Source organism: Oncorhynchus nerka, linkage group LG5 (assembly GCF_034236695.1).
Source record: "Oncorhynchus nerka isolate Pitt River linkage group LG5, Oner_Uvic_2.0, whole genome shotgun sequence".
NCBI lineage: Eukaryota > Metazoa > Chordata > Actinopteri > Salmoniformes > Salmonidae > Oncorhynchus > Oncorhynchus nerka.
The window spans coordinates 40,719,718-40,747,589 of NC_088400.1; the positions used below are offsets into that span (position 1 = coordinate 40,719,718).

The 27,872-nt window shown below is 42.0% G+C and overlaps 1 protein-coding gene across 1 annotated transcript in view; it reads right to left on the reverse strand.

Moving 5' to 3' along the window:
* Positions 1–465: 465 nt before the first annotated feature.
* The window catches only part of LOC115129159 (polycomb group RING finger protein 3), a 46,507-nt gene continuing 19,100 nt past the window's right edge, over positions 466–27,872 (reverse strand). The window contains exons 4-10 of the mRNA XM_065018668.1: positions 27,276–27,372; positions 24,372–24,427; positions 23,892–24,002; positions 19,816–19,907; positions 10,125–10,262; positions 8,366–8,446; positions 466–7,968 (exon numbers count right to left, since the gene is read on the reverse strand). Of these exons, the coding sequence (XP_064874740.1) occupies positions 7,921–7,968; positions 8,366–8,446; positions 10,125–10,262; positions 19,816–19,907; positions 23,892–24,002; positions 24,372–24,427; positions 27,276–27,372 (623 nt within the window). The 3' untranslated portion in view covers positions 466–7,920. The remainder of the gene's footprint in view (positions 7,969–8,365; positions 8,447–10,124; positions 10,263–19,815; positions 19,908–23,891; positions 24,003–24,371; positions 24,428–27,275; positions 27,373–27,872) is intronic.

Here is a 27,872-nt window from a genome sequence, read left to right on the forward strand (position 1 = left end):
TGTTACGAATTCCAATCTGTTGTTGCTAACGTTGGTCGAGCTTAGCTAGGTGGCTAACGCTAGCTAGGTTAGAGTTTAGGGTTAGGTCAAGGGGTTAAGTTTAGGGCTATGGTTAGCAGGTAAGAGGTTAATGTTAGAGTTAGCTAACATGCTAAGTCATTAAAAAGTAGTAGCAAAGTTGCTAATTATCTAAAATGCTAAAGTTGTCTGTGATGTGATTCGAACGTGCAACCATTGGGTTGCTAGAAAATTGCGTTATACGCCCACATATCCTGACCAACCTCCACCCTATCGTCTCTGTCTTAAGTAACCCTCTGTCTTTAGTAACCACACCAAACGTAACATATCATAATAACTGGAGGGCTACAAATGTACATTTACTATGTTACATCTATTCTGAGTGACCACGCTGTGTGAGCAATCTCTTTGGGATCAGACAGAGCAAAGACACCAAGGCATTACAGCCACTTTTAAAGGCATTTATTGATGAAATACACACTTACGTTTTTGACAAAAAACATCCTTAATAATTGTGTGTAACAAATTCCAGCCCAGTTCTCTACCAAAAACTCCTTTCATGTGGCAATGGAAATAAATAATCATAATACAAAAAAGAGAACAAGGAAAAGGACACCTGAATAAGTGCCTGTGTTTAACCCAGAACTTTTTTTCTGAGGAAATTTGTGTAACAGAGACATAAAATAAACAAGAGCGACAAGACCAAAATAAAATCCAGCCATTTCATATCCGGGTGCATTAGTGTGATCTGAGATTCCTGGTCACCCTCAAGACCAGGAAGGCATTTTTGTGACCTGAGGAATTGACTGGAAAGCCAAAAAATACGTTAAATGGAATTTTTACTCTGAAACCTGGAACCATCTGAGAAAAGGATATTGCACATTTTCCTTGCAAATACAATTACCACATTGCCAGTTTTACATTAGTTTTAATTTTGCCAGACCTTGACCCAAAGAGGAGCACAGCTTGTGCTGTTGGTACACAGAGAGCATTGAGTAGACGCGATCACTTACAATACAAAAGAGGGAGCACAGTTATAAATTCATAATTTAGGCCATAAAATCGTATGTTTTAAACAAAACAAAAATAAAAATAATGAACACAGGGAAGGATATCAAATCTCTGTATGTTTTTCAAAAACAAAAAGCTACTGCAGGATTCATAACTTTACAGTATAAATAAATAATAATAATACAAAATTCGGACAGATTATATCGATGACCAGTGCGCCACTGTGAAGGTTGGTTACTGTGGATTTATTTCCCTTCATTTTGAAGGAAAATATGACTGTAACATTTATCAGGCTAATGAACTCACTGTGACATCCAGACCACATCTCTTTCCTCATTCCCAGAGTCGGGTCAAAGTTGCAGATGATAGTTAAACACCTTTGAAATAGACAATTGAAATGGAAATATCATGTTGAAATGAAAGCCAACTCCAGACAGTTACCCCTCAATCGGTACCACCTGTGGGATTGTGATTCGCTGCATGGCACCGTCAAGAGCCAAGCTGCCTTTTCTGAGTGGGTGCAGTGGTGCAGTGCTGCCCTGGCCAGACAATCCGTATTTGTGGAGTGTGTTTCATCCAGACTAGCCGCCTGAGTGACCCCGGTCAGACGTAGGGGTCGCCTGGGTGATTACAGAGCTTTACAGGAGAGCTCAGGGGGCCAGAGTGAAAAAGAGCCATCACACTCTCAGAGTGGAGACTGTTATTACAGGAACATAAACACTGGGCCATTTTGAGACCACCTGGAATACTTTGGTGTCTATCCAGGGCATCCATTCAAAAATGACTGCCAATGTTTCACGAAACTATTATTAAGACTTAATTGCTCTTTAAAAAAGTAGGTTAAAAGCCTCCACAGGTACCATGGCTTATTCTGGTCTTCATAAGTAGCATTATGACATTGAAATGAGCTGGTAGTCAAGTTCAGGCAATCAGACTATCAGTTACGTACAGCTCGCCCCAACCGCGGTGTGGATAATTCGGAGATAACGAGAGGATAAGAGTCTAGAAAATGAGAAAAGAGGAGTTTATGAGTTGAGGCCTTGACATGTCACGGTCTCCACATTGGCAACGGTTCAGTCTGGATACGAACCACGCTCTGCAGTGAGCAGAATAGGGAAGCATGTAAAAGCCTCTTAGCCCAGCTGTCAAGTGTAGCGACACTGATGTCTCAACGTAGGGATGATAAAAGTGTGAAGATCGATCCGATCCAGTGCTCTGGAGGTGGAACCTGCCCCCGCGTTACTCCACACACCTCCCAGGCATGACTCCTGGGGTATGAGTTAACTTTGGAAAAATTCTAACAACAATACCTGTGCCGGCACTAGGCACCTGGCGAATGTCCAACTGCTAGAAGTCGTGAAAGTGTAGTGATAAAGAAGAGCTTTCTGTACTAATTCCATAGAGCAGAAAGGACAACTACAGCTAAAACAGGGATCCCCAAGCATTTCACTGAGGTTACTGTGAGTCGCATGAAAATAACTCCAAATAAATACTCTTTCTCTCTGAAGAAGAATCATTCAGGTATATAGCTACCTCAGCTTCTCCGCTTTTTGTGTGTTTTCAAATAACAGCAACTTCTTCACGGTCCAAAACGTTATTTACCTTTCTCTCTATTCTGTTTTTCCAGAGCAAGCAAACAAACAAATCAACAAGATAAAAACAGCACCTTTGTCATCTGCACAGAGAGAAAGTGAGACAGACACGACAAGACATCACACCCCTGGACTCCAGCATGTAGGCACTAGGGCACGTCGTCACGAAGCCCGATTAGTGAGTGACTGAAGTACTACAGGCCGCGGAATCCACAGCACTCATTTGAACTCTCTGAAGCGGATTTGAACCAGATTGAGTTAGAGTTAGAGAAAAGATGTTAGCACCGTACTCAGCTCCAAGAAGAGAGAAAAGAAGAGAAGGCACCAGCCTTCACAGTGGCAAAGGCCCCAAAACAAAGCCCCATCCCCCCCCATTATGTTCCAGAGATCACATCACAGGGTTACTGAACAGCACTCGCATACATGTAAAACAAGTAGAGAAAAGAATATCTGAATCATGTAAAAAAAAAAAAAAAAACATGTAACATGCCTTCGTTCCAATTATACCAGTTCTTAAGAATTACATAGGTTCTGCTGGGAAATAGTTACCTCATTGTTTACTCTGATAGCATTTTTGCGAAAAGTAATGATTACATGGCTAATATGCTGTTCAAACCAAGCTAATGTAAATATACGGGGCCTGTAACACAAAATTAATATGTCATTCACACAGGAGCCAAGCGGTCAATATTGACAAAAAATGCTTGCACATCTTTCAGCTCTTGGATGGGTAAGCTAAGGTCAAAGGCAGAAGGTACTGATAAAAACAACAGGAAATGAGCCAGGCAGGCTTTACACATATTGTGTTGCCATATGCATACAACAATTTTTTTGCACTGTAAGACATCTCAACAAATATGGTCGAAGTATGGATAAAAAAAAAAAAGTATTTATATGAATAGCATTTATGCATTTACTGATGGGGTGACCGTTAACCAAATAAAAATGAGTTTTGGTTAAGCTGGTTTGGTAGAGACAGGTATGAAAGTATTTTTAAAATATAATATGCACCTATAAGACCTTATTTGGACTGTGTGTGAACAAGATCGACAGCTTTCCTTACATAAATACAAGGAGGGGAATCAACAATTATTGACAGTAATATTGACAGCGCAGTGAGGTAATGCTATGTGAGGTCTGAAATGTTCATTTATGGTCCAGTTCAAGGAAAGCATATTTCAGTTGCACTGAAGAAAAGGGTGGCCATGACTATGAATTAAGACTGTTCTGTCCTTCCGTGCCCTGGATCCCGTAATACACAGTTGAGCCATTAATCTCTGAAGTACTTTCTCCCCAAACTCTCATTAGACACGCTCAAATTAGCACCAAAATTAGAGCCACCTCAAAAAGGTACAAAAGTAATCTGATTTTGATACTATCATATCAAAAAATGCATTTATTTCATATGCTCAAAAGAGCATGTTAATCTTTCACGTCTGAGTGTGCTTCTTCCACATAATGAAAAAACTTCAAGCTCTTGTCAATTTAATAACGTCTCAAATGTAACTGTTTCATATGTGACTCTCTGTTCCAAACAGCTTTATATCTCAGGTCCCATACTGCTGTGAAATAGATTAAATCTCATTGACTTTCATATAGCTGACCACACGGAAATACAAGATCAAGTCAAGGGGGGTTTTCAAGCCTTTGGCACTAAAGGTCGCGATGACATAGGGATAGAAGAAGTGGTGGGATGCTGCACTGTAACCCAGAGGAATACATTCTACAAAGGACTGGGATGCTAATGCTATCAGCTGCTGGGTGCTCGGCCATCTCATATGCATGTGGCTGCACTTCCTCATCTCTCGAAACAATATGCAGGGCTAGGGAGCTGTGAAGTGCGGTCGAATAAACACGAGGACGGATTTATTGTGGTATGAATACCTAAAGAGAATAAATCAATACAAGTGCCTCCTGTCGATAGCAAGAGTAACAGTAGCTGCATAATATTACCTTGCAGGCTTTTTGGACACAGATGTTTCAAACAATACTCCCAAGTTCTTGCTTGATTATACTGTTAGACGAAACCAGGTTGATTTAATGGTCAATCGTATTTGATGGCAATGCAATTGAGATGTAGTAATCACTGGAATAGTTTAAAAGCGGGCTGCTTTCATAGACTGTCTCTAATTCATATCTTGTGCATGTAGCAATGCAACGTAATTTCAGACTATTTCCTTTTTTACACGGCAGAAGATTTGATATATTTGTTTTGTTTCTCTCTCAGACAACTAAAAGATGCCTTTCTATATACTGATAAGGAGTCTGCTCTACATTAAAAACCCAATATTACATATACAAGTAGCCCAACAATATACAGTGCATTCGGAAAGTATTCAGACCCCTTGACTTTTCCACATTTTGTTATGTTACAACCTTATTCTAAATGGATTAAATAGTTTTTCCCCTCATCGATCTACACACAATACAACGCGGTGTACTACTCCCTTCACAGAACAGAGCAAACTGGCTCTAACCAGAATAGAAAGAGGAGTGGGAGGCCCCGGTGCACAACTGAGCAAGAGGACAAGTACATTAGTACACTATTTTGAGAAACAATTGCCTCACAAGTCCTCAACTGGCAAGTTCATTAAATAGTACCCGCAAAACACCAGTCTCAACATCAACAGGTAAGAGGTGACTCCCGGATGCTGGCCTTTAGGCAGAGATGCAAATAAAAAGCCATATCTCTGTCCAGTGTCTGTGTTCTTTGGTCCACCTTAATCTTTTATTTTTATTGGCCAGTCTGAGAAATGTAATTTTCTTTGCAACTCTGCTTAGAAGGCCAGCATCCAAGAGTCGCCTCGTCACTGTTGAGGTAGAGACTGGTATTTTGCGGGTACTTTTTAATGAAAGTTGCCAGTTGAGGACTTGTGAGTCGTCTATTTCTCAAACTAGACACTCTAATGTACTTGTCCTCTTGCTCAGTTGTGCACCTGGGCCTCCCACTCCTCCTTCTATCCTGGTTAGAGACAGATTGCGCTATTCTGTGAAGAGAGTAGGACACAGCGTTGTACAAGATCTTCAGTTTCTTGGCAATTTCTCGCATGGAATAGCCTTCATTTCTCAGAACAAGAATAGACTGACAAGTTTCAGAAGAAAGTTCTTTGTTTTTTGGTCATTTTGAGCCTGTAATCGAACCCACAAATGCTGATGCTCCAGATACTCAACTAGTCTAAGGAAGGACAGTTGTATTGCTTCTATAATCAGAACGACAGTTTTCAGCTGTGCTAACCTAATTGCAAAAGGGTTTTCGAATGATCAATTAGCCTTTTAAAATGATAAACTTGGATTAACTAACACAACGTGCCATTGGAACACAGGAGTGATGGTTGCTAATAATGGGCCTCTGTACGCCTATGTAAATATTCCATTAAAAAATCTGTTGTTTCCGGCTACAATAGTCATTTACAACATTAACAATGTGTACACTGTGTTTCTGATCAATTTGATGTTATTTTAATGGACAAAAAAATGTGCTTTTCTTTCAAAAACAAGGACATTTCTAAGTGACCCCAAACTTTTGAACGTTAGTGTAAGTATTCACACCCTTTACTCAGCACTGTTAAAGCACCTTTGCAAGTGATTACAGCCTTGAGTTTTCTTGGTATGATGCTACAAGCTTGAAACACCTGTATTTGGGGCGTTTCTCCCATTCTTCTCTGCAGATCCTCCCAAGATCTGCCAGGTTGGATGTGTAGTGTCGCTGCACAGCTATTTTCAGGTCTCTCCAGAGATGTTTGATCGGGTTCAAGTTCGGGCTCTGGCTGGGCCACTAAAGGACATTCTGAGACTTGTCTCGAAGTCACTCCTGCATTGTCTTAGGGTCGTTGTCCTGTTAGAAGGGGAACCTTCGCCCCAGTCTGAGGTCCTAAGCGCTCTAGAGCAGGTTTTCATCAAGGATCTCTCTGTACTTTACTCTGTTCATCTTTCCCTCGATCCTGACTAGTCTCCCAGCCCCTCCCGCCTAAAACATCCCCACAGCATTATGATGCCACCACCATGCTTCACTGTAGGGATGGTGCCAGATTTTCTCCAGCTGTGATGCTTGGCATTCAGACCAAAGAGTTCAATCTGACATGTCCCTTTTACTGAGGAGTGGCTTCCGTCTAGCCACAATACCATAAAGGTCTGATTGGTGGAGTGCTTCAGAGATGGTTGTCCTTCTTTCAGGTTCTCCCATCTCCACAGAGGAACTCGGGTTCTTGGTCACCTCCCTGACCAAGGCCCCTCTCCCCCGATTGCGATGTTTGGCCAGGCGGCCCACTCTAGGAAGAGTCTTGGTGGTTCAAAACTTCTTCCATTTAAGAATGATGGAGGCCACTGTTGTTCTTGGGACCTTCAATGCTGCATAATTTGGTACCATTCCCCAGATCTGGGCCTCGACACAATCCTGTTTCAATTTCGAAACTCATAGCAAGTCTGAATACTTATGTAAATAAGGTATTTCTGTTTTTTATTTATAATACATTTGCAAAAATATCTAAAAACCTGTTTGGGGTATTGTGTGTAGATTTATGTGGACTAACATAGCAAAATGTGGAAAAAGTCAAAGGGTCTGAATACTTTCCGAATGCACCGTACTGAAGCACTTCTGTGAACCTTTCCTAACAATCTTAAGTATCTTTCTTACTCCTTTCAATCTCTCTCATAATGACATTTTATGTACAATATTGGTATATAGAACATAAATTAGTACACACATTTTTCCCCTATTCACAATCAACCTTCAGCAAACCCGAAGCAATTTTAAAGTAAAATAAAAAAATAAATCAGAGAACAATACAACAATGCAATAAACAGCTTTGAAACAATGTCTTATTATATAAATGTATATACTTTCTTTGCTCCCAAGACTCGTTTGAGTGTAACCTGAAAAATAAAATGAACTGTTAAAAATCCTCGTCCTCGCCTTTTTATCAGTCAATGAGGGTCGGAGGAGTGAAGTCTGTCGGAAAAAAACAAAAAATATGGGCACACGATTCCCCGACATCTTGTTCATGTGTAAACAGAGCACCAGTAGTGTCTTGGTTCCATGTCTCATCTGTACAAAAGTATAAATATATGCTTTTTTCTCTCAAATCTTTCACATATCTAGGATGTATAGCGGACAAAAAAGTTTTTTTTTTTTTTATCTAAACCCGCCAGTGGTGCAGTATCTGTGCTGGGGTTTGTTGTTTGCTGGCTTGTGTGGACTTCTGATCTGGTGTGTTTGCTTGGTGTTGGGATTGATCGTCTCTGCATAAATAGTACGTTGCACAGTTCTGGGCCACTGGGCCAAAACAACCGTTCTGTCCGACTACAGCAAATCCATTTTGGGTCTGTAATGCAGCAGGAGGGGGGATTTCTGGAATGCAAACAAAACAAATGACAAATAAAGACTAACTGACTGAAAACAATACAGCTGGAAAGATGTCCTTCTCAACACAGACAGAGATAGAGAGGCTACTACTTTGATTATATCCTTATCATAGCCCCTAGTATAAAACATCGGGGTTTAAAATGACAAGCTCTGATCGTAACATTCACTTCCATTCATCTCTGGGTTTTGTGTCACCATAGCACATCGTGAGAGAAAAGGTCTCTAAATAGTTCTGGAGAGCAAGCTGTCCTCTCCACCGAGACGTGTGTGTGTGTGCACAGCTTATCAGCATGCAACTCTGTGGATGATCTATGCAGAAAACAACCGGAAAAGCAATATTTTAGTAGACTTATTCTACCCCATACTCTTTTATAAGTATTACCTTAAATCTCCATCTTGTCACGACAACAAATTTCAAAGTGTGGTCCTTTCCCAAGATTTCCTCATTGCATAAAATGTCCAGCTGTGAATGGAAGATATAAGAATGATGCATTTATTAACAATTCACTGGAAGGGAAATCCGCTGCACTGCATATAGAGAATAAATACCTTTAACCTTAGGAGTGTGTAATGCGTGTGCTGTAACCCCCACACGGTCAGAAACAGGCACTGCTTTGATTATATGTTATATATTGTCCTTTTGATTCAGACTTGAGGTCTCTCTGTGCTGTCAAAATATCTACATTTCTTTGAGAGGAAACAAAGACGGAAAAGTACATTTGCCGGTGGGCCCTTAGCACCTTGCGCATGGGGGTCTTTTGGAAAAGCACAAAAACCTTCATTGTAGCCAATTGAATCAAAGACTTCCTTGCCAATCCACTCCTCCTCCGTGGATTAAACATTGATATTCTGTGAGGCGGCTGCCCGCATCTGCATTCGGCCAATCAATACTCTCCCCAACACAGACACTGAGGGGCTGAGGGGGAAAGGGGAGAGAGGAGGAGAGGAAGCCAGTGTGAAGCAGCACTGCCACAGCAGCACCTACTGGTAGCTGGCTCTTCCTTCTAACTGAGAGACATTGCTTTTGCCTTGATGTTATTTTATCTTGGTAACAGAGTAAAACCGTCTTGCCACAGCAAGAGTTACAGCAATAATAGACAGCATGTATTCGAGTATTTATTCCATTGTTGATAATGTCATTAATAACATAACACATTCCCTCTCCCCATGCGTACATGTGTTTGGGCGCTAAGGGACATGGCAACAAGTTTGAAAACAAATAAAACATTATGAAACACATGGTGTGGGTGACGCAACGCATTCAGCTCATGTGGTCGAATACTCTTCTCCGTGGCTTAGTGAGGTACAGTGATTTAATAAATACTGTTCTCCATGGCCTGGTGAGGTCTGCTGAAATATCAAGATGGATGCTCCAATTATCCTATAGATATAAATATAACCCATGGGAAAGCGCCGCGCTGTGCTTTGACACAGCAGGGACTGTTGACGTACACCTCTATGTTTAGTGTTGAAAATAGATTTTGAATGAAGACCGGCTCTTGATATTCAATAGACAACAACAGAGCAGCTGACAGCTGTATTGCGTCACGGACGTTGGTGATGGAAACATACGCTTTGAAGACATCACACACACACACACGCACGCACATGCACGCACGCACGCACACACACACGCACGCACACACACGCACGCACACACACGCACACACACACACGCACGCACACACACGCACACACACACATCTTCAAGACAGACGGATACGAGATAAAAGGCCAATTGAACACCGGCTTAAAAGTTACATCACATCTCCCGCATACAGTTGTGACAGGCGACTCACAATGACAAGACAGAAAGCAAATTATATTACAAGGGCATATTTTCCCCAGAACATAAGGTGAATGGCAAAAGCTTTGTGAAGAATAATGGCAGCGGAGGAAGAGGATTGGATAGTGTATGTGATGAGGCAAACAAATGCACTGCCTTGAGAGAACCAAGAACGCCTTGTTAAAAGGGATCGTCTTTCAGTTTAAAGTGCATGGGAAGGGCTTAAAGAGACAGCTAGTCAAAACTACATCTTGGGGCCTCCTTAAAAAGAGGTCCTTCGTCACTAGACAAGCTCAAATTCGCCTTACTGCAGGAAAATCACCTCCCCCCTTGCCTTAAAGTGGGTTAGCCATACCTCATTGAACGATGTCAGGTTAAGCTTTTTGGCGATGAATTTCTTGAGGTGAAGGACCGTGGCTTGCGCCGAGCAGCGGATCCACTTGCGCTTCAGGCCACGGAGCTTGCTGCTGTTGCACTCCAAACAGATGCTGACCTGCAAGGAGGGAAGACACATGAACACGCATTTAAAAAATGACTGAGGTGGCACTTGAATTTTCCTTCCAGGCTTCTCAGTATTCTGCAAATACTGTACATGAAAGTGATATCAACCACTACGTTGAAAATACCATTCCACATGAGACTTGCTGTCTTCCATGGTGACTGTGTGCCATGGCATTGTCTCAAGAAGCCAGGAGATGGAGAGTGGCACACTTTTGAAGCATGGCAAGCGAAGACCGTACCGCAGGTGGCTTGGCAAGTCTGTGCCTGAAGGAGTCACGTTGCATTACCAGCATCAGGCCTCTCCCTCTGACTGGCACACAGACAGACAAAGTGCCCTGGTAAAGTGGCTTTATACTGCCATTTTCAGGTGATTTCTGGAGACCCAGGGATGCATTAATAGAAACAGATGGCATTAGCAACCCCTGTCTTTCTCCTTAAAACATCAACAGAGCCAGTAAAAACAAGGGTCTCCAGAGTTGTGCTCAAATGTGGAAAATCATCCGCGAATAAATACTCAGCGGCAATGGAACCTATCGAAAGCAAAGACTGCTGTAAAGTGTAAAGACTGCTGTAAAGTGTAAAGACCGCTGTAAAGTGTAAAGACTGCTGTAAAGTGTAAATGGTTGGTTTTCAATGGAACGAACAATGAGGGGAACATTGTGATGCAAACAAAAGCTTTCCATTGAGAGAGTGAGGCACTGAGAGTTAATGGTAGTTCGGCAGCAGTCTTCGGGGCCGTTACATTAGTGGAACCATTAGGGAACTGCCGCGCTGGTATGACTCGGAGCAAATTCACAGATATGACTAATGCAATAGCGTAAGGCATTGAGTAAATGAAGGTTTTTGGAGCACCACCCCGTTTCACTCTTTTTGAGCTTTGTAGCGAATAGCAGGTATCGATTACTTAAGAACAAAATATGGCTTGATAGATTCAATGGTTTAGGGAGATTATTAAATATGTTACATTTATATTCCAGTGAAACAGTTACAGTCGAAGTTGGAAGTTTACATACACCTTAGCCAAATACATTTAAATTCAATTCCTGGCATTTAATCCTAGTAAAAATTCCCTGTCTTAGGTCAGTTAGGATCATCACTTTATTTTAAGAATGTGAAATGTCAGAATAATAGTAGAGAGAATTATTTATTTCAGCTTTTATTTCTTTCATCACATTCCTAGTGGGTCAGTTTACATACACTCAATTAGTATTTGGTAGCATTGCCTTTAAATTGTTTGACTTGGGTCAAATGTTTGGGGTAGCCTTCCACAAGCTTGCCACAATAAGTTGGGTGAATTTTGGCCCATTCCTCCTGACAGAGCTGGTGTAACTGAGTCATGTTTTTTCAGTTCTGCCCACAAATGTTCTATGGGATTGAGGTCATGGCTTTGTGATGGCCACTCCAATACCTTGACTTTGTTATCCTTAAGCCATTTTGCCACAATGTTTGAAGTATGCTTGGGGTCATTGTCCATTTGGAAGACCCATTTGCGACCAAGCTTTAACTTCCTGACTGATGTCTTGAGATGTTGCTTCAATATAGCCACATAATTTTCCTCCCTCATGATGCCATTTATTTTGTGAAGTGCACCAGGCCCTCCTGCAGCAAAGCACCCCCACAACATGATGCCGCCACCCCCATGCTTCACAGTTGGGATGGTGTTCTTCGGCTTGCAAGCCTCCCCCTTCTTCCTCCAAACATAACAAAAGTCATTATGGCCAAACAGTTCTATTTTTGTTTCATCAGACCAGAAGACACTTCTCCAAAAAGTATGATCTTTGTCCACATGTGCAGTCTGGCTTTTTTATGGCGGTTTTGGAGCAGTGGCTTCTTCCTTGCTGAGAGGCCTTTCAGGTTATGTCGATATAGGACTCGTTTTACTGTGGATATAGATACCTTTGTACCTGTCTCCTCCAGCATCTTCACAAGGCCCTTTGCTGTTGTTCTGGGATTGATTTGCACTTTTCGCATCAAAGTTTGTTCATCTCTAGGAGACAGAACGTGTCTCCTTCCTGAGTGGTATGACGGCTGTGTGGTCATTGGTGTTTATACTTGCATACTATTGTTTGTACAGGTGAACGTGGTACCTTCAGATGTTTGGAAATTGCTCCCAAGGATGAACCAGACTTTTCTGAGGTCTTGGCTGATTTCTTTTGATTTTCCCATGGTGTCAAGCAAAGAGGCACTGAGTTTGAAGGTAGGCCTTGAAATACATCCACAGGTACACCTCCAATTGACTCAAATTATGTCAATTAGCCTTGCAGAAGCTTCTAAAGCCATTAAATCCTTTTCTGGAATTTTCCAATTTGTTTAAAGGCACAGTCAACTTAGTGTATGTAAACTTCTGACCCACTGGTATTGTGATACAGTGAATTATAAATGAAATAATCTGTCTGTAAACAATTGCTGGAAAAATTACTTGTGGTATGCACAAAGTAGATGTCCTACCCGACTTGCAAAAACTATAGATTGTTAACAAGAAATGTGTGGAGTTGTTGAAAAACAAGGTTTGATGATTCCAACCTAAGTGTATGTAAACTTACGAATTCAACTGTGTGTCCATATTTAGCATCCCAAAATCACCATACAAGAACATGGAGTTATATATTCTGATGTCATGTCTTTCTAAAAAATCATTTTATCACATTATCAAGCAGTGTCTGTGTATCTTTTTTAATTGGGAGCTCATTTCACTTGAAAATAACTAACACCGAATACACTCATTCCATTGTCTGTATATCCTGGATGTGAAAATTCAAACCTTTGTGCCTCTGCCAACGTGAGCAGACGTTCAATACTCTGCTAAATGTTGCTTTCATGGTTCTTCCTCTTTTCAATTTCAGTGTTGTGCTGCTTTCATTAGGCTGCCTTGGCTTCCCTCCCCACCCCAAGGTCAACCTTTAGAAGGTCACCCAGCAGACATGGCGGAAGAAGTCCAAAAACCAGCCATGCATAGCCCTCTCCTGCTGTTATTACTATTACCAAATAGGGTTGAGTGGCTGTTCAAAATTCACACTTATAAGCAGTGTTGGGGGTAACGCGTTACAGTAATCTATTACTTTTATGAATAATATAACAAGTTACTTGTGTTCAAATATTGTAGCATTATTACAGTTACTTTTTCAAGTAACGTTACTTTCAGAATCAAGTCTCTACTGGCATGTTATACCCTCGGTTTCTTTACCTCAACTTACAGTTGAAGTCAGAAGTTTACATACACCTTAGCCAAATACATTTAAACTCAGTTTTTCACAATTCCTGACAGTTAATCCTTGTAAAAATTCCCTGTATTAGGTCAGTTAGGATCACCACTTTATTTTAAGAATGACAAATGTAAGAATAATAGTAGAGGCAATTGCCTTTAAATTGTTTAACTTGGGTCAAACATTTTAGGTAGCCTTCCACAAGCTTCCCACAAAATGTTGGGTGAATTTTGTCCCATTCCTCCTGACAGAGCTGGTGTAACTGGGTCTGATTTGTAGGCTTCCTTGCTCACACATGCTTTTTCAGTTCTGCCCACACAATTTCTATAGGATTGAGGTCAGAACTGTGATGTCCAGGCCTCCCAGGTGTGGTCTAAGGCACTGCATCGCAGTGGTAGCTGTGCCACAAGAGACTCTGGGTTCGAGCCAAAGCTCTGTCGCAGCTGGCCGTGACTGGGAAGTCCATGGACACACACACAATTGGCCTAGCCTTGTTAGGGAGGGTTTGGCCGGTAGGGATATCCTTGTCTCATCGTGCACTAGCGACTCCTGTGGTGGTCCGGGCACAGTACATGCTGACCAGGTCGCTAGGTGCATGGTGTTTTCTCTGACACATTGGTGCTTCTGGGTTGGATGCGTGCTGTGTTAAGAGAGACCTTCGTCTCTCCTGAGCCTGTATGGGAGTTGTAGTGATGAGACAAGATAGTAACTACTAACCTACTGAAATAGGGGAAAACATTTTTTTTTAAAGAATACCGTGACATTGTTGTCCTTTTTGCCACAACTTTGGAAGTATGCTTGGGGTCATTGTCCATTTGGAAGACCCATTTGCGACCAAGCTTTAACTTCCTGACTGATGTCTTGAGATGTTGCTTCAATATATCCACATCATTTTCCTTCCTCGTGATGCCATTTATTTTGTGAAGTGCACCAGGCCCTCCTGCAGCAAAGCACCCCCACAACATGATGCTGTCACCCCCATGCTTCCTCCTCCTTTTTCCTCCTAAGATAACGATGGTCATTATGGCCAAACAATTCTATTTTTGTTTCATCAGCCCAGAGGACATTTCTCCAAAAAATATGATCTTTGTCCCCATGTGCAGTTGCAAACCATAGTCTGGCCTTTTTCTCCCCAATTTCGTAGTATCCAATTATTAGTTTGTTACTATCTTGTCTCATCACTACACCTCCCGTACGGGCTCGGGAGAGACGAAGGTCGAAAGTCATGTGTCCTCCGAAACACAACCCAACCAAGCCGCACTGCTTCTTAACACAGCGCGCATCCAACCCGGAAGCCAGCCACACCAATGTGTCGGCGGAAACACCGTGCACCTGGCGACCTTGGTTAGTGTGCACTGCGCCCGGCCCGCCACAGGAGTCGCTGGTGCGCGATGAGACAAGAATATCCCTACCGGCCAAACCCTCCCTAACCCGGACGACACTAGGCCAATTGTGCGTCGCCCCACGGACCTCCCAGTCACGGCCGGCTGCGACAGAGCCTGGGCGCGAACCCAGAGTCTCTGGTGGCACAGCTAGCGCTGCAATTTAGTGCCCTAGATCACTGTGCCACCTGGGAGGCCAGTCTGGCTTCCTTGCTGAGTGGCCTTTCAGGTTATGTCGATATAGGACTTGTTTTACTGTGGATATAGATACTTTTATACCTGTTTCCTCCAGTATCTTCACAAGGTACTTTGCTGTTGTTCTGGAATTGATTTGCATTTTTCACACCAAAGTACACCTCTCCTTCCTGAGTGGTATGATGGCTGCGTGGTCCCATGGTGTTTATACTTGCATACTATTGTTTGTACAGATGACCGTGGTACCTTCAGGCATTTGGAAATTGCTCCCAAGGATGAACCAGACTTGTGCAGGTCTACAATTTCTTTTCTGAGGTCGAGTCTGATTTCTTTTGATTTTCCCATGATGTCAAGCAAAGAGGTACTGAGTTTGAAGGTAGGCCTTGAAATACATCCACAGGTACACCTCCAATTGACTCAAATTAGTTAAATTATCCTTGCAGAAGCTTCTAAAGCCATTATATCCTTTTCTGGAATTTTCCAAGTTGTTTAAAGGCACAGTCAACTTAGTGTATGTAAACTTCTGACCCACTGAAATTAGGTCAAAAACAATTTTTGTGTCACTTGTCATGCGCAAAGTAGATGTCCCAACCGACTTGCCAAAACTATGGTTTGTTAACAAGAAATTTGTGAAGTGGTTGAAAGACAAGTTTTAATGATTCCAACCTAAGTGTATGTAAACATCCGACTTTAACTGTATGTGCTCACCCTCCATTCACATTTATCACTGTCAATCGTAAATGACAGGCTTATTCTTCAAGTTTTACCAGTGAAATGTCCATGCAACATCATTCATGCAACATCACTCGAGATCTAAGTGCATATTCTCATGAAACTGATTGATATCAAATGGTTGGCATGCAGTTCACAAACTGTAGCCTACTTGTGTTTTGTTTCAATCTATTTTGCCTTGTGTCGTGTACTGTTCAGTTTTGGCTGTATGAGCAAAAAATCGGACCATTCGCACAATCATCTTACCATCTCATAATAAAATGTGCTGTTTTTTTTATTTACAGTAACGTTATACTATTCGGTTAGACTATGTAGAACACTATCATTATGTGATCTTGCAGACATTCAGCTTTGATCTAACTTTATTAAACGAGCACCATTCTCCAATCATGTTCTGAAACACTGAATGGAGAAACGCTTGTAGCCTATATTGAAATTGTTCTGCAAAAATGGGTGAAAGAAGAGACATACAGTGGGGCAAAAAAGTATTTAGTCAGCCACCAATTGTGCAAGTTCTCCCACTTAAAAATATGAGAGAGGCCAGTAATTTTCATCATAGGTACACTTCAACTATGACAGACAAAATGAGGAGAAAAAAAAATCCAGAAAATCACATTGTAGGATTTTAATGAATTTATTTGCAAATTATGGTGGAAAATAAGTATTTGGTCAATAACAAAAGTTTATCTCAATACTTTGTTATATACCATTTGTTGGCAATGACAGAGGTCAAACGTTTTCTGTAAGTCTTCACAAGGTTTTCACACACTGTTGCTGGTATTTTGGCCCATTCCTGTTGCTGGGCAACACAGACTTTCAACTCCCTCCAAAGATTTTCTATGGGGTTGAGATCTGGAGACTGGCTAGGCCACTCTAGGACCTTGAAATGCTTCTTACGAAGCAACTCCTTCGTTGCCCGGGCGGTGTGTTTGGGATCATTGTCATGCTGAAAGACCCAGCCACATTTCATCTTCAATACCCTTGCTGATGGAAGGAGGTTTTCACTCAAAATCTCACGATACATGGCCCCATTCATTCTTTCCTTTACACGGATCAGTCGTCCTGGTCCCTTTGCAGAAAAACAGCCCCAAAGCATGATGTTTCCACCCCCATGCTTCACAGTAGGTATGGTGTTCTTTGGATGCAACTCAGCATTCTATGTCCTCCAAACACGACGAGTTGAGTTTTTACCAAAAGGTTCTATTTTGGTTTCATCTGACCATATGACATTCTCCCAATCTTCTTCTGGATCATCCAAATGCTCTCTAGCAAACTTCAGACGGGCCTGGACATGTACTGGCTTAAGCAGGGGGGCACGTCTGGCACTGCAGGATTTGAGTCCCTGGCGGCGTAGTGTGTTACTGATGGTAGGCTTTGTTACTTTGGTCCCAGCTCTCTGCAGGTCATTCACTAGGTCCCCCCGTGTGGTTCTGGGATTTCTGTTCACCGTTCTTGTGATCATTTTGACCCCACGGGGTGAGATCTTGCGTGGAGCCCCAGATCGAGGGAGATTATCAGTGGTCTTGTATGTCTTCCATTTCCTAATAATTGCTCCCACAGTTGATTTCTTCAAACCACGCTGCTTACCTATTGCAGATTCAGTCTTCCCAGCCTGGTGCAGGTCTACAATTTTGTTTCTGGTGTCCTTTGACAGCTCTTTGGTCTTGGCCATAGTGGAGTTTGGAGTGTGACTGTTTGAGGTTGTGGACAGGTGTATTTTATACTGATAACAAGTTCAAACAGGTGCCATTAATACAGGTAACGAGTGGAGGACAGAGGAGCCTCTTAAAGAAGAAGTTACAGGTCTTTGAGAGCCAGAAATCTTGCGTGTTTGTAGGTGACCAAATACTTATTTTCCACCATAATTTGCAAATAAATTCATAAAAAATCCTACAATGTGATTTTCTGGATTTTCTTTCTCATTTTGTCTGTCATAGTTGAAGTGTACCTATGATGAAAATGACAGGCATCTGTCATCTTTTTAAGTGGGAGAACTTGCACAATTGGTGGCTGGCTAAATACGTTTTTGCCCCACTGTATATGCACATTATAATAACCAAAATATCCATAAATAACGTTTTCAAGTGTTCTATAGTAATGTCCATAAAAACAATAGAAATGTCTAATAAATGTCATTCAAAACAGCAAGAAAAACGTCTCTCATCACAACAAAATTCCATCTTAATAAATCTAACACATCAAAGGAATATTGTCCATAAACATTTTGGCATCTTCACGAAACGAAATATACATATTAAAGCCATGAAATACCGGCTATCAAGTCACAACAAGGCCGACTTCAAATGCTGACATCAAAACTCGTGTGGGTTAAATGACGGCGAATGCAAACTGTCAGACCGATCCTGCACATAATAACGCATTGAAATATAAAGCATCAAATTAAAGGGATTACTTATTAAGGACAAACAATGGCGAAAATCACAAAGTAAATCTAAAAGTTTGCTTATCCGTACTGAATGGACGGCGTAAATAAATAACTAATATAACAAATAATATTTCATATATTACTATTCCAAGTAAGTAACGAATCTTAACATTGCCTGTAAGACAATTTCGTTATCCGTCCTCGCCATCTTTGGTTTCTGTTCTTTTTTCGGTTATCAATTCGTCCCTTTCTGCATAACCTCCCTCCTCAGGGTCCTCTCTTTCTCTCCCCATTGACCTGATCTCTCTGTTTCTCATTCCTCTCATCACCTGAAATTGTTAGGTTCGATTATGACTTAAATGACTTAAATGATTACTTGTTAGATATTACTGCATGGTCAGGAACTAGAAGCACAAGCATTTTGCTACACTCGCATTAACATCGGCTAACCATGTGCATGTGACAAATAACATTTGATTTGACCTCCTTCTATCCATCCTTTTCACTCACGCGCTTCTTCATCTCCTCCACAATTCCATTGCAGCCATGTCATTTTAGCAGACTCTCTCACCCACGGAGTCTTAAAGGGCTTCTATCTCGACCCTCCAAATCTTTTTTTATTTTATCTCTTTCTCACATCCTCCCCCCACTGTCTCCTTTTCACCCGCTCCCTTTCTCCCGTGCCTCACATGACGCTGGACAGCAGTTCTCCCCTCCGTGTATTCTGCTCACAAAGCTTAGCAGCTCTATTAGCTATTCGTTCAACACTCCACACCTCTGCTGAATACCAAAAGAGCGGGACCTTTGACCTCTGGTACAATCACCCGGCCAAGTAGAGAGGACGTGGCACTTGGCTGCAAGTCGACACTGCGTGTTTTTACAAAAACATGTTGATCTTTTCTTTACGGAGACAATAGCTACATGTTAAACAGCCAATCACCTGAAGCTATATAGTGGTGACGCGTGTACGGCGGCTCTTTTCTGGAAAATACTGTTTGTGAATACAATGGCGACGAGCAGAGACAATACAAGCTCTCTGCATTATTGATATCGTCCACAGAGCTGAGAATGTACTGGAATACAAATGATCATCAAGACGAGATTCGTGTAAAAACCCTTCCGTATTTTAAATGAGCTGTATGTGGGGCATGCTGGGTTGTCTACTTGTGGATATACGACCCAAAACAACTATAGGCCTACCATGTAGTGAACTGGTCATTACAACATAGTTCACCTAAATCAAATCAAATCAAATTGTATTGGTCACATACACATGGTTAGCAGATGTTTTTGCGAGTGTATCGAAATGCTTGTGCTTCTAGTTCCGACAGTGCATCAATATCTAACATGTAATCTAACAATTCCACAACAACTACCTAATACACACAAATCTATGTAAAGGAATGGTCTAAGAATATATACATATAAATATTTGGATGAGCAATGACAGGCAAAATGCAATAGATGGTATAAAATACATTCCCCTATAACCTAGGATAATGTTTTATGAGATTCCACTTGAGCAGACAAAGCATGGGGCTCGTAATTTCATGGCACCGTGGACAGAGAAAATGAAAGATGAGCTCAGAGATGACTCCTTCCTGTCCTGCAGGAAATGAAGGTGGCGTGTGGTGGACGTCCACCTACCTGCTCGTCGCTGCGGTGATAATCGTTCTCCTCCTCCTCCGGTTTGTCCTCCGCTGTTTCCTTATTTGCCGTGTCCTCCGTTTTCACCTCACCTGTTGTCAACCAATGAGAGGAGCGACAGATAGTGGTCAAGCCTAATAATACTTTATTTTAGTCGCCATCATTTCAATGTTTTAACACATTAACGAATATTACTTCATACAGCCATGGCTCTATATAAGATTACCAGACAATTATGAGTGAATGGCAAGAATGGATCACTCGGAGTGTGTTCAACCTTTAATCTAGTCGACTGGACATAATTGACTTTCATACCTGCTCTCTTTATTAACTAAACACAAGCAATGCTCATCTGATGGCAAGAAACAGGGCTTTTTTTTCTAATGAACCAAATGGCCTGTATCCATTCAACTGTAGAATTACATTTATTAGGAATTTACGTGGCCCAACGCGTCAAGCAGTTTACTTGATTTGTCCACCGTCTGAGCGCGGTCATCCAAATCGGGGGGCCTTTTAATGAAGGCAAACTGATCTTTTGCCTTTGTGATTGCAAGGGGGCTCAAATCAGACCTCTTCTCTGGTTTAATTGGTCTTGGGGAACCATTTGAGCAAAGATGGAGGAATAGGGAAATTGAGATGGAGAGAGGTCATTATAAAGTAAGGGCCGATGGTCACTGGCAAAAGGAAGAGAGAAATAATGCTTCTACACACCAGCGAAATAACTAAGCTGAGGAAAATAGGTGTGGAGCGGTGAGAGGGAGGCTAGCTCCTGTTAAATAAACCTGTTGGCTCCGGATCTTTGGTTCACTGTGATGGAAAAGACCTTGGGAGAGAGGGCCTTGAGAATCTCCCAATACCCTGAGTTTTCAATTCCGTCCCGGCGAAGCGAGGGGCCATTATCTGAGCTCAGTTGATTAGGTTAGCCCCTTGTTTGTGGACAAACATTTCCTCCCTCTCTATGATTGGCGATGGGACTGGGGCCCAACCATCTTCTATTGTTCTCCCATTTGCTCTCCACGGTACATTCCAAAGGGGATTGACAGTGAGGCTTGAGAGCACTCTTGTACTAAAGCCCGAGCTAATCTCAAGAGTAAGCAGAGTGATTACTGTTCAAGTGAGGCCAAATTGGTTATGATACACCTTCAGCCAACCTGAAAATAACTCAATGACACTAAGTATAAGGTGGACTTTGTTTCCATTTTGGAACAATTCTAGGAAACAAGACACTGATATTATCAAGTCTTACAAACAAGAAACTAGTGGGCTAATCTGAGCACTATATGTCACAGAACATTTTCTTTTTCATTAGCTTCTACATAGCATACAGCATTGTTTACCATCGAAACACCACTCACAGAGGACATTGTCATAAAGAGCTGGCATGTAAAATACTCATGTGATTTTTCACATAAGTGGGTCTTTATGGAGACTTTGGCATTAATGCACACTGACTATACAAACAAAGAAGGATTTTTAAGCTTTGAGACAATTGAGACATGGATTGTGTATGTGTGCCATTCAGAGGGTGAAAGCGCAAGACAAAAGATTGAAGTGCCTTTGAACGGAGTATGGTAGTAGGTGCCAGGCGCACCGGTTTGAGTGTGTCAAGAACTGCTACAGTGCTGGGTTTTTCATGCTCAACAGTTTCTCATGTGTATCAAGAATGGCCCACCATCCAAAGGACATCCAGTCAACTTGACACAACTGTGGGAAGCATTGGAGTCAACATGGGCCAGCATCCCTGTGGAATGGTTTCGACAAGGTTGGGCGGTATCGTCATACCGTCCTTCTCTCACCACGGGATTTACAGTATTACCGGTTTAGTACATAAGAAAATTGGGCATCTATTATCAGAATGCTAACAAAATCAGCACAAGTAATAGTGAATTTGCATGGAGGCTGCTAGCTAAATACGCTAACGAGCTCAAAAACAAATAAACCAATTGCAAAGACAGGCAATCCAGTTCATAATGTTATACATAAATAGGTAGGAGCTGCCGAATGTCATTTTTGGCGAGTTTGAACATTTTCAAGCGAATGTGAACGAGAGGCATTATGCAAATGAACAAAGTTTTGAAGCATGCAGTACTGGCTCTCCAGCAGCATGTCTACACACTGTGTTTGAGTGGACTGTGAAGTCTGGAGTCGCTAGGGCAACGGGCCTGCCTGCTCTGCTCAGAGAAGAGAGGGGGGAGGAGCAGACAGGCCGAGAACGGAGGAGAAAAAAAATAAGGAAATCAAGAAAGCCTTGGGCAGCTATACAAATAACTCATCCAGAGGGCTTTGACTTCTCAAACAAGACAGAAAGCTTACACAATACGATGCCCCGTCACCTTATTAATCCAGCCACTTACTTAGATAGCATGTTAAATTTAAGGGTCGTGTTAACACGAAATGCAGCATTTTTCACAAAGGAAAAAATATATAAAACACAAGACATTTCTTGCCCCCGTTTTGTGAACACAGATCTAAATGGCTTCTTATTGTAATTTCTGCTCGGCATCAGACTCATTTTGTGCTTCAGTTGCACTTCTAAACTCAAATGAGAATTCATGAACAGCATTCTATCAGCAGACAGCGCTTCTTTTCTCCTGTACTTCTCGGTGTAGCCAGCCTATTTTCCTCCGGAAAAATGCTAGATTAACTTTAAGCAAAACATTAGGAAATGTAGTTGGCAACATTCTCTCTATAGGCCTAAACATTAGAAATATTTTTGCTCATTTACTTGCGGCTGCCAGCCAAATAGCGTTGCACTTCTGTTGCCATCTGATAAAAATGAAGCCATTTTATTTTGAATGTGTTGCACTAATGTATTTTCTGTGAATGAAAAGAATGGTTGCACGTCCCTGATCACTCTTGAAGCAAAAAAAAAACACTTTTGACTTTCAATATAAAACGTGACTCGTCCATACACACTCGTCAATCTCCTGTTGTGCTTTTACAAACAAACACGTGACTTGCTCAATTGTGCTGGGAACTAAGTAAGCTTCATAATGTAAAATAATGTGACAGGTGAAATAAGAAAGCAATCTGCTTTATTTACTAACGCATTGCACTAGTTGACTGCAGGTATTTACTTAAAACATTGCTACAAATATGAAAATTTACAAATTAAAAAATGTAATCTATTTAAAAGAAATAGTTTCAACAGTATTGACGGTATTGACAAACCATCCTGTGGCTATTTCCAAACACCTCAGTATACGGTATATATGGTGTCCTTTGACACCTTGTAGAGTCCATGACCCCAACAAATTCAGGCTGTTCTGAGGGCAAAAGGAGCTGCAACTCAATATTAGGAGGGTGTCCCTAATGTTCTGTACACTCAGTGTATATGAGAGAGAATGAAAGAGAATGAAAAAGAATGTTAGAGGTATGAGAGAGAGAGAGAGAGAGAGAGAGAGAGAGAGAGAGAGAGAGAGAGAGAGAGAGAGAGGGACAGAGAGAGAGAGAGAGGGAGTGACAGAGAGAAAGAGGGGGGGCGAGAGATAGAAGTGAGAGAGAGAACATGAAAGAAAGGAATAGACAGAAATAAAATGAGAGTGAAAGCCACTTTTTGTGCTCTTGAAGTGAAGGTGATATTATAGAAGCTGTCCATTAGCACACTCATGTCATTCCCCACTCCGGGGTTTGGCTCTCAGGATATCTAGGAGCCGGAGCTGTCGCCTGTTGTTAGCCAACAAGCTCTGCACTATTTCTGTTTTGCTGGGCAGTGAGTGTTGACAAGGGTTCCATTTCTGCCAGAATTCTGTTTAAACGACCTCGTAAGGATGTTAGCCACAGCTCAGCCCAACGGGGGGGCGAGAGCAGTTCCACTTCCATATTGAACGTTAATTACAAGAAATCAGAAGGGGTTTTGAGCGACCAATTAGGCCTGCTCTGCGACGACTCTCTGGGCATGCGTTTACACCTCGTTGTCGGGCTGGATCGCAACACCGCCGTGCTTTACAGGCACCGCCACTTTCACACTCTGATTCGCCTGGGCCGAATCCAGGAAAGAGGTGATACTAAGTAGGGAAAATAGAGGGGGGGAAGGTGTGTGTGCATAGGCTCTGGCGGGCGAGAGTGGACCGTACCATTGCGCTGAGGATCTAGATGTTGTTTCATGCTGCACAGCTCTCCTTTGATGTCCCCGGGCACTTCCATTCCCAGCTTCTGATAGAAGTCTCTTTGTTTTTTTATCTCCGCTGCAGGAGGGGAAAGGGGAATGAAGAGAGAGAGAGAGAGAGACACAAGGGAGAATTAGAGCCTTGCTTTGGCTGAAGGTAACTGTCACTAGGGCTTCTTTAAATTTGATGGCAGACTGTATGGAGTAGGATTTCTCTCATTACAGTCTGTCAGATAAATCAATAAAAGTCAAATCCTTCATAGATATTTCAGGGCTATGTGTTTTGGGATGTTTGTTATTCAGTCATTCAGCCCCAATCTCACCGAAAGAAGAAGATTCAAGGCGAACTGGGGTTGGTTTGGAAATGTATATGGACAGATTCAAATATATATATTTCATTTTTTGGTGAGGGGACAAGGAAGGAGAGAAACCAAAGTGAGACACTTACCCTCTTGTAGCCCCGGTACCAACTTGTAGACAATGTCTTGCATTGTTCGGTCATGGCTAAAGGGGAGAGAGATTTCTTTTTTAAATTACAAATCTGACAATGCTACATTTATTATCACTAATAGCTGATGACATGTGGTACCATGCTTATTCTGTGTCTTGTTTGGAAATGTTGAGTTTAATGATAGACATACAGTGGCAAGAAAAAGTATGTGAACCCTTTGGAATTACCTGGATTTCTGCATAAATTAGTCAAAACTTTTGATCTGATCTTCATCTTAGTCACAACAATAGACAAACATAGTGCGCTTAAACTAATAACACACAAATTATTGCATTTTTCTTGTATATATCGAATACATAATTTAAACATTCACAGTGTAGGTTGGGACGGTAAGACAAATTGTCTATAAATGGAGAAAGTTCAGCACTATTGCTACTCTCCCTAGGAGTGGCCGTCCTGCAAAGATGACTGCAAGAGCACAGCGCAGAATGCTCAACGAGGTTAAGAAGAATCCTAGAGTGTCAGCTAAAGACTTACAGAAATCTCTGGAACATGCAAACATCTCTGATGACGTGTCTATGATAGGTAAACCACTAAATAAGAATAGTGTTCATGGGAGGATACCCCGGAAGAAGCCACTGCTGTCCAAAAAAGACATTGCTGCACGTTTGAAGTTTGCAAAAGAGCACCTGGATGTTCCACAGCGCTACTGGCAAAATATTCTGTGAACAGATGAAACTAAAGTTGAGTTGTTTGGAAGGAACACACAACACTATGTGTGGAGAGAAAAAAAAGCACAGCACGCCAACATAAAAACCTCATCCCAAATGTAAAGTATGGTGGGGGGAGCATCATGGTTTGGGGCTGATTTGCTGCCTCAGGGCCTGGACAGCTTGCTATCATCGATGGAAAAATTAATTCCCAAGTTTATCAAGACATTTTGCAGGAGAATGTAAGGCTACCTGTCCGCCAATTGAAGCTCAACAGAGGTTCGGTGATGCAACAGGACACCGACCCAGAACACAGAAGTAAATCAACAACAGAATGGCTTCAACAGAAGGAAATAAGCCTTCTGGAGTGGCCCAGTCAGAGTCCTGACCTCAACCCCATTTAAAATGCTGTGGCATGACCTTGAGAGCGGTTCACACCAGACCTCCTAAGAATATTGCTGAACTGAAACAGTTTTGTAAAGATGAATGGTCCAAAATTCCTCCTGACCGTTGTGCCGGTCTGATCCGCAACTATAGAAAACGGTTGGTGGAATTTATTGCTACCAAAGTAGGGTCAACCTGTTTTAATACCAGTTATATACCAGTATCCAAGGGTTCACATACTTTTCCCACCCTGCACTGTGAATGTTCACACGGTGTGTTCAATAAAGACATGAAAACGTATAATTGTTTGCGTGTTATTAGTTTAAGCACACTGTGTTTGTCTATTGTTGTGACTTAGATGAAGATCAGATCCAATTTTATGACCAATTTATGCAGAGATCCAGGTCATTCCAAAGGGTTCACATACGTTCTCTTGCCACAGCATATACAAAACATATACGCTTCCTTAATGTCAGCAAGCACATGCTTCTTGACATTCAAAATTCCCATGTTTACCATATAACAGCATGAATGACATCAAAACACCGCGCATTTGTCCACTACCCAGCTGTGACGCCCACTTTGTACTGCAACACCTGGGCCTGCAGTGTGACTAGCGAAACTCAGCGGGGTGTGCGCCGTCTGGAGTGAAGGTCATTCTCTCTATCCTATCCTGCGCTCAAGACCATAATTAGCTGATTTTCACCACCCCCTGAGGCAGGTGAGAGCTGACCACTTACCACTGCGGTAGCCAAACTCTGCCTCGCCCCAAACACAGCGAGCGCTGACGCCTTATTGACAGGGCCCTTGGTGCACGGGAGTGCGGGATGGATCGAGGCTTAAATATACCATCTGAAAGATGACCTAATGCTCGTTGATGATGTTGGCTACTCCTAGTTGACCTATTATGAATCGTTCGAGTTTTATTAGTCTTGAAACACTAAAGATAAGTGCATACAAGCTTATAATAAGCCTTAAATGATGTATGACTTGAAATATGGTTAGAATGCTTGTGTTTTCATCTTCTCGGCAGCAGGCCGTAGTAGTAGCAGCACTCGTTGTTGTTTTTTTATATCTCCGCCTCTCACACCTAGTTTGAACCTGTTAATTGTTTTATGTTTCGAATTTTAACATTTTTGATGTGTCTTACATCTGTTTAAATGTTTTCGTTTGGCACATTTATTCGCTTTTTATTTTAATTTGAGCAAACAACTACTCAGAGGGAAATGAAGAGAGCAGTGCATTTCAAATGTGTTCGAAATTGGGGTTTTCCATCAAAATGGGGACATTTTTCTGGGCTGGAAAATGCTTATGACTAAATAGCTGGTAGACATTTAGGCTGGCGAACATCCCCATTGGCTGTACTATTAATCAGACACTACTGCACAAGCCCTAATAGGGCAGATGGACAACAGTCCCTTTACTTTGTGTGTGTGTGTTTGGTTTGACTATCCAGAAATCCTCACAAGGAGGGTAAAAAAAGGAACATTCAAACAGGTGGGGACATTTCACCGGTCCCCACAATAAAAAAAGTTTAGGGTTCAGGAAAATAGGACTTTGAATGGAAATCAATTGCTTTGTCCCCACCAGCGTAGTAAAACAAACATTTAAGCAAATATGCATGTATGTATTTATTTAATTAGAATATTCATGTTGTTTTGTTTTCCCCCTCCTCTCCCATCTCCTTCGACGGTATTGTTTTTGGACAGTGCTGCTGCCCCGTAGTGGTGGCTCTCTGTTCTGCACACTGATGAAACAACTGAGCGGCTAAGGGGAATGTGGTTTGGTGTCCAGGCTGCCTACTGACCCGATGTACTGCAGTGGGTGGCTCTGGTGAATGACAATCCTGCACGTGGGACAGGTGTTGTTCTCCTCCAGATACTTCACTAGACAGCTTCTGCAGACTGGGGGAGAGAGAGAGAGAGAGAGAGAGAGAGAGAGAGAGAGAGAGAGAGAGAGAGAGAGAGAGAAGAAAGAGAGAGAGAAAGAGAGAGAGAGAGAGAGAAAGAGAGAGAGAGAGAGAGAGAGAGAGAGAGAGAGAGAGAGAGAGAGAAGAGAGAGAGAGAGAGAGAGAGAGAGAGACAGAGAGAGAGACAGAGAGAGAGAGAGACAGAGAGAGAGACAGAGAGAGAGACAGAGAGAGAGAGAGAGAGAGAGAGAGAGAGCGAGAGATGTCAATCACATGATAAGCAATACGGGTATCTTGTTCTATCTTTTGGTGTTGTTAAAAAAAGGGTTGCTTTTTTGAGAGACCAGCCTCGCTATGATGTGTCCGATAGCTATCCGGACATGATGTGAGTCTCTCTGTTTCATCTCTGAGGGGGGTGTGAGAGAAAGTCATTTCCAACCTGAGGATTGCGATTGAAGCTCTCCACTCGACATTGACATTTGGTCAACTGGGACT